Raw genomic sequence first — 7021 nt, 5'->3', positions numbered from 1 at the left:
TGTGTTGTTAGCTCTCTTTATTTCCCTTACTCCTTACAGTTACACAGCTTCCTTTCTCTTTTCATCAAGGAGACCATCTTAGCATTTAAGTTTCCATTTTTGTGCAGGGAAGTAAATAATTACAGAGGAAGAAACCTTCAAATCGACAAGAGGTGGTGAAGAGGGGTAGGTGGCATGAGGATCAGGCTAATCAGGTGGAATTATCCCTATTTAGTGGCTTTAACTTTGGTATGGTATTATTGCTTAAAGCATATCTGTTTATTCCCCTCCCTCATGCGTACTCCAGTCTTGATGTCATTATCATGTACGTTAGGATCCAACAAATAGATGTTTGAGCACATGTGAGCTGTTTAAAATTCTTCACAGCTGACCATGTAGGTGTACCTTCCTTTGGTGTTCAGAGAAAGTTTGATAACTGCCACCTGGGCACACAGCCGTTACTTAGTAGAAAAAGCATACTAGACTTGTTGAGTAGGCGTTCGCTTACAAAGTCTTATTTCAGGAATCACCCAAAATATTTCTCCACATCTGCTCACTGATATTTCAGATTCCATTAATAGGGACAAAGCCTTTCAATCTAAATTAGAGAGACCTAAAATGTAAGTGCAAGTGACAATAAAAATAACAAGAATAACTGATACATACAGCATTTACTTTGAGTATGGCCCTATTCTGAGCACTTTAAATGTGGTGTATGTGACTGATATTTAGTTCTTCCCAAGAACAGGGTTTGATTGAGATACACCCTACCAGCCAAGAAGGGAAGATGCTCAGGACAAACTGAAACCCCCAATTTTGCCTAGGGCAGATTCTAAATGTTCCATAGTTGAGGAAGAATTTTAGTTTTATTTACTCTTTATCCTTTAAGCTTTGCCTCTTCTTTTCCCTAGACTTTTGTAAGGTACAACGTTTGTTACAGTGCGGTAGCCCCATGGTACATCTAGGCTAAGGTTCTTGCTACAATTAGGGGATCAAGGGATAGTTTAGGAAAGGTAAGTAAGATCACTTGTAACACCATTCTCAAAAGTTAAGGGTCTGTATTCAGTAATTTACCATGAATCTGTTTTTCTACTTTTTAATATTTGGTTTGCTTTTTTGAGTGGTGTTTTATGTTTTCTCACAAATATGGCTATTTGAATGGTTTAGTTGCTTATTTGAGAAAAATCATACTAAAACTGAACGAAATATTAAGATGTCAGGTGGGTGGACCATATTCCAGCCTGCCCCCCAGAGACAGCCTTTTTTTTTTTTTTTTTTTTTTTTTGCTTTACGTGGGCCTCTCACTGTTGTGGCCTCTCCCGGTGCGGAGCACAAGCTCCGGACGCGCAGGCTCAGCATCCATGGCTCACGGGCCTAGCTGCTCCGCGGCATGTGGGATCTTCCCAGACCGGGGCACGAACCCGTGTCCCCTGCATCGGCAGGCGTACTCTCAACCACTGCGCCACCAGGGAAACCCCAGAGATAGCCTTTTGCATTTCTATCTCTAAATTATCAGTAAGGGCCTCTGGTAAATCATTCTAATGCCTCACAAGATGTAGGTAACTCCCTACTATCTCACATGTTTCCTACTGAAATGTTTCTTGCTGCATGTCCAGGGAATTCCTTCTTGTCTCATCATCAGTGGAAGGGTAGCTGTTTAACTGTCACTCATTCATCCCATGTTGTTTTTTAAAATGTGAAGTATATATGCGATTGTAAAAATGGTGCTGTGAGCTGCTTCTAAAATCAGAGGTCATATGTGTATGATGAGGCTAATTTCTGCTGTCTCAACTGAGAAGGAAAATGTCATATTGAAGATGAAAGGACTAAAAAATGAAGAATGTTTTATTCATTTTCAGGTTATGCATTAATCACTATGATTACTGAAGTTCTGCATAGACCTATAGCAAAAGGGAGTCCCATTGTAGTAGTTGACTCAATCTTATGCTTCTCAAGCAAGAAATAATAATGGACACTGGGTTTGGAATCAAACAGTAAAAATGATAACATTAATTTGGTTGATCTTCTACAGCTTTCTAGACATTAACCTTTTTATTATCTATTTTGGAGACCTGAGTGTGAGTGCCCACTCTACTACATACTTGCTGTGTAACCTTAGACAAGTTGCTTCAACTCTCTGAGCTTTAATAATTAACTGAAAAAACAAAGATAGTATCAGTTTTACTAACCTAAATCAGGGTTGCTGAGAGACTCAAATGAAACAGGAAATCATACAGTGGACTATTATGTGGTATAATGTGTCTCCTCAACTAGGTTAAGTTTTTTTTCTGAGGGAGGGATTCTTTATTGCTTATATATCTTGTCTAGGACAATTTAGCTCATGGTAGACATTCAGTAAAAAACTTGTTAACGGTCATGGAACTTTTGCCCGATAAGTGTCCCCACAAATGGTTTTATTAATGAAAAAGATAGTAGTCTCATATGAAAGATATTATATTATAAATTCAAGGCCTTTTTAAGTCCTAAAGGCTCACTGATAAACACAGGTACTCATGGAGAAAAATTTTGGATATGAGTATTGGCTATTTTCCCAAGGCACAGAAACTGACAAAACACATACAATGTGCTTAATAGATGTTTGTTCAATAAATTGCAGTCTTATTTATTTTTCCACACACCCATTCTTCCTTGATCCCATGAGGAATCTTTATTTATAGGGGTGGCTACTGCCCAGGTGACTAGTGATCCTATAAGCTAAAGGGATTCCAGGAGACCAACTGAGAAATCAGTCATAGGCTGTTGTTGGAGATAACACTGATCTCGATAAAAGAACAATGCAGTGAAGTAATAGCTACTATTTATTGAATTCCTACTGTGTACTTCACGCACTGTTCCAGGTCTGTTAGTCTTCAATAACTTAAAAAAAAAGAAATGTTTATTTATTTGGCAGCGCTGGGTCTTAGTTGCGGCACGCGGGATCTTTTACTTGGCGGCATGCGGGAATCTTTTAGTTGTGGCATGCGGAATCTTTAGTTGCGGCATGCAAACTCTTAGTTGCGGCGTGTGGGATCTAGTTCCCTGACCAGGGATTGAACCCAGGCCCCCTGCATTGGAAATGCAGAGTCTTAGCCAATAGACCACCAGGGAAGTCCCTCCAATGACTTGGAGTCTCCAACTATCAATTTTTAGGTTTTTTAAAAATCAATATTTTCATTTGAGGTTTGTCTTTGGGGGCTGGGAATAGTGGTGGATTATGTTGTTTTTAAACATAGCCTGGTTGGCAAATTCGCTTACTGAATTATCTTTCCATTTACAATTTGTCCTCTAAATGCAAGGACAATTGTGTCTGTATTCTAAGACTAACCGTGAAGAAACCTGTATCACAAAATGTTTTACCAATTTGTATTGAGATAGGACATTGAATTCTGTTTCAGGACAAGATCCCATTCTTCAGAATCTTTTGCCATTTCAACATTGTTGGTGTTTTTTTCTTTTTTTACTAAGTTTCTGTACCAAACCCTTAAATGTGGATCTAAGCACATGACTTACTATTTCGGCCCTGGTGAAATGCATGATGGAGGGCAAGGGAGAAATGACACAGGTAAAGTGAGTCATCTCAGAATGCAAGCTCACTGAGGGCAGGAGCTTTGTCATGTTCACTGTTCTATGTATAGAGCCAAGAACATTTGTTGAATGAGTGAATGTTAGGTCTGTCTGCCCTTACCATTGTGGTTGTAGCTCAGAGGAATTTTCATTGATGGTACAGAAATCCTCCTTTGGAACCTGGATCTCATGTTCATGGTGACTGGCTGTTTCAGGAATAGTTGGCATAAGGTTTATTGGAGTATTGTCTGGATTTTTGCCCTTTGTGTAGCTCTCACTGCTCCAGGGAAAGGAGGCCAGTTTTGGAGAAAATGTCCTCATGAGTGACTTTGGAGAACTCTCTGATTTCTCCACTTCTTTTCCTTCTGAAAAATATAATTAGTCACCAGTTCAGATAGAAACAGAATCTTCCTCTTGGCTCAGGGCTGAATTTGAGCAGGGAGATCCTGAGGAGTTACCTGGAGAAACACAGAGTCTTGCTGTGGAGACTACAGTCCCAGCCTCATTTTCTGCAATGCACTTGAATTCCCCAGAATCTTCAGGAAATGCTTCTGCGATAATTAAGGTGCACACTTCCTCTGGAAAGGGGAGAGAGTCAACTTGACCAGAGTATTTGGATCTCTCAAGTTAACAAACAGTGTGGGAGGATGTCAAGGAGGGTACGTACTAGGAATAAATACTGTATTCCTAAGATTTAAAAAAATCCATCTGATTAGTTTTTTTGTCTTTGAGTGGGCTCATGAAGATAAATCTTAAAAATACAACCTAAAATAATCCCATCCTGGTCCCTAACACCTACTTCTTAGACACATCTGTTTTCTCTACTAGACTGTGAGATTCTTAAAAGCAGGGATTATATTTTATCTCTTGAATTCTAGATTTCTGTAGCTTTAGTGCTTAGCATAAAGGTCCTGTAGAAAGATTTTCTGAACTGACCTAAAAATTATTATTGCCATGGTAGTTAGACAGTGATGGCCACTGTGTGATGGGCACCACACATACTTCTTGGACAGTCAACAATTTGGATGTATGATGTCAGGACACCTCCTTACTGCCTCTGTATGTTGCTCATGAGGCACAAATAATATCCCAAATGGAATTAGAGGAAGAATTTGTACCCTGTGAGCGCAGGGACTCCTCAGTGTGAAGAACAGAACAGGACATAGCCTGTGTCTAGTAAATACATGTTGAATGAATGGATAAACGAATAAATACACTGATAGATCCCAGTTATCTTGCTTCTTCTGTTGTATCAGTTCAAGAGTTGGCATAGGGTAGCCTCAAAACTGCTCCTGAAGGCAAAAGTGGCTTAGGAGCCAAAGTCTTCTGATGCTAAATTTGGTTTAATTATTTATTATCAAGATGTTGAAAAATTGTGCTTACCAGGAATGGATGATAAACAAGCTTCTGAAAGATAAAACAAAAGAATAGAGAGAGAATTTAAATGATGACAATTTAGTTGGGAGAAGGAGCCATGTGTGAAATAACTTGAAGCAAATACAACGTTGACTGAAATCTTGAGTCACAGGCTGTAAATTCTCTAGAAACTCAGAAAACGTACATAATGGAATGAACACTTGGCAAGGTGCTAGAAAAAAAACCTGTATTTTAGCCATGTTCTACCACTAGATTGCTCTGTGACTTTTTGAAAATTACTTTACTTCTCTGGGCTTTAGTTCTTCATTTCTAATAGGAAGTAAGACCAGATATATCTCTTCTCTGAATGTGAACTGTTGCTGAAACACTAATCCTGAGGTGGCCTTTTTCTCCTGAGAAAATCCTTTTCTTTTACTCTTTCTAATTAAAATAAAGTTGAATATTACATCATTAAAAATACTGTAGTACTACTGTAGAAAACTACACAAAAGGTTAATAGTTTTCTCTGGGTGGTAAGAATGTAACTTTAAATTTCTTGTACTTTTTTTTTTTTTTGTGGTACGCGGGCCTTTCACTGTTGTGGCCTCTCCTATTGCGGAGCACAGGCTCCGGATGCGCAGGCTCAGCGGCCATGGCTCACGGGCCTAGCCGCTCCGCGGCATGTGGGATCTTCCCGGACCGGGGCACGAACCTGTGTCCCCTGTATCGGCAGGCGGACTCTCAACCACTGCGCCACCAGGGAAGCCCTTCTTGTATATTTTATATTTTTCTAGATTTATTATAATAAATATGTATTACTTTAGGTTCAGAAAATGCAATAAATGTTATTTTTAAGAGAAATACCATGTTGTGTAATAGAGGTGTTCCTTTCTAAATGTGATGTGCAAATGTTCACTTGTTTTGAATTAATATTTAAGTGAGTATATTTTCTTCACTTGATGCAAGAAATACCTTGGCTTGAACCTTGGCTGCAGCATTTACTAGCTTTGTGACCTTCAGCAAGGTGTTTAATATTTCTTATTTCAGTTTTCTTGCTTATAAAATGCAGATGATAACGCATACCTCAAAATATTGATGTGAGGATTAAATGAGAAATTGTTTATAAAGTATAAACTCAGTGTTTAGCATGAGGTAGATCGTCATACTTGTTACCCTTCCTTAAATTAATTATTTGGTAGGAAACTTACACAATAAAGTATTTAGAAAGTTACGCACCAGTTTTCATTTGTTTTGCTCTTTAAAAAATATGTTTATTCTCACATTTTTTTCTTGTTTGTATACTAAGAACTGTTTAGGAAGATAAGGTTAATCTCTGAAAACAAACTAGTCTTTTTACAGCTATTAAAACTATTGTTCAATCAGAACAAAACAGTTGTTTTGTTTTCTTTTTTGGCTGTTTATGTTGAGGAATCATTTGGATTTGAAGTAATTGTTTAGCAGTAGCAATATTTGAGCCTATAACGAATCAGCTATTAAACATTAAAACATGAATTATATTTCAAGGTTAATCAGAATGAAAAGTAAATTCAAAAGCTTATCACTGTACTTTTTCTCAGAATTCGGAAGTCATCTGAGTCTGCTATCTGCTCTTTCTCTCTGTACCAGTGAACTTGAACTGTGGCTGTGGCCTGGACTCGGCATTCAAACACGACACACTGACCTCTGGTTGTAGAGATGTCTTGAAGATGCTGAAGAATAAACACAGAATTCACGGAATGGAAGAAACTGTTGCACCATATACAATGATTTGGGGTGCCAGTTGCAGTAAGTGTGCATGCTTTTCGTCATAATTATTGACTACTGACTGTACCTTAATCAAAATAAGGAGCTTGCTGGGCATCTTTTGTGCTTTATAGTGTGCTTTACAGTCAGGTATAAGTTTTTATCTCAGTTTCATGGAGTTTAATGAGAAAGTTGGCTCTTTACTTCCCCAAGAGCCATTTTTCAAGATAGAAAACCAATTACTTGAAAAGTCTTCACTTTGTTGTGTTATTTTATTGAGTACCTGTGAAGTCACAGATTTAATCTTTATTATTGGTCAAGCAGCATGGGCAGTATTGTAATTTGTTAATGATTCTGAATCATGGCTTTGAGGAATTGG

The 7021-nt window shown here is 38.2% G+C and overlaps 1 protein-coding gene across 2 annotated transcripts in view; it reads right to left on the bottom strand.

Moving 5' to 3' along the window:
- Positions 1 to 2267: 2267 nt before the first annotated feature.
- LOC137221707 (palladin-like) overlaps positions 2268 to 7021 on the bottom strand; it is a 29498-nt gene continuing 24744 nt past the window's right edge. For both annotated transcript variants that reach the window (XM_067731850.1, XM_067731851.1), the window contains exons 5-8: positions 6467 to 6608; positions 4927 to 4950; positions 4002 to 4121; positions 2268 to 3908 (exon numbers count right to left, since the gene is read on the bottom strand). In XM_067731850.1, the coding sequence (XP_067587951.1) occupies positions 3661 to 3908; positions 4002 to 4121; positions 4927 to 4950; positions 6467 to 6608 (534 nt within the window). In that variant the 3' untranslated portion in view covers positions 2268 to 3660. The remainder of the gene's footprint in view (positions 3909 to 4001; positions 4122 to 4926; positions 4951 to 6466; positions 6609 to 7021) is intronic.

This window comes from Pseudorca crassidens, chromosome 3 (assembly GCF_039906515.1).
Source record: "Pseudorca crassidens isolate mPseCra1 chromosome 3, mPseCra1.hap1, whole genome shotgun sequence".
NCBI classification, from domain to species: domain Eukaryota; kingdom Metazoa; phylum Chordata; class Mammalia; order Artiodactyla; family Delphinidae; genus Pseudorca; species Pseudorca crassidens.
Note: the sequence above shows the minus strand (reverse complement) of the source record. Positions and strands in the feature narration are given on the sequence as shown.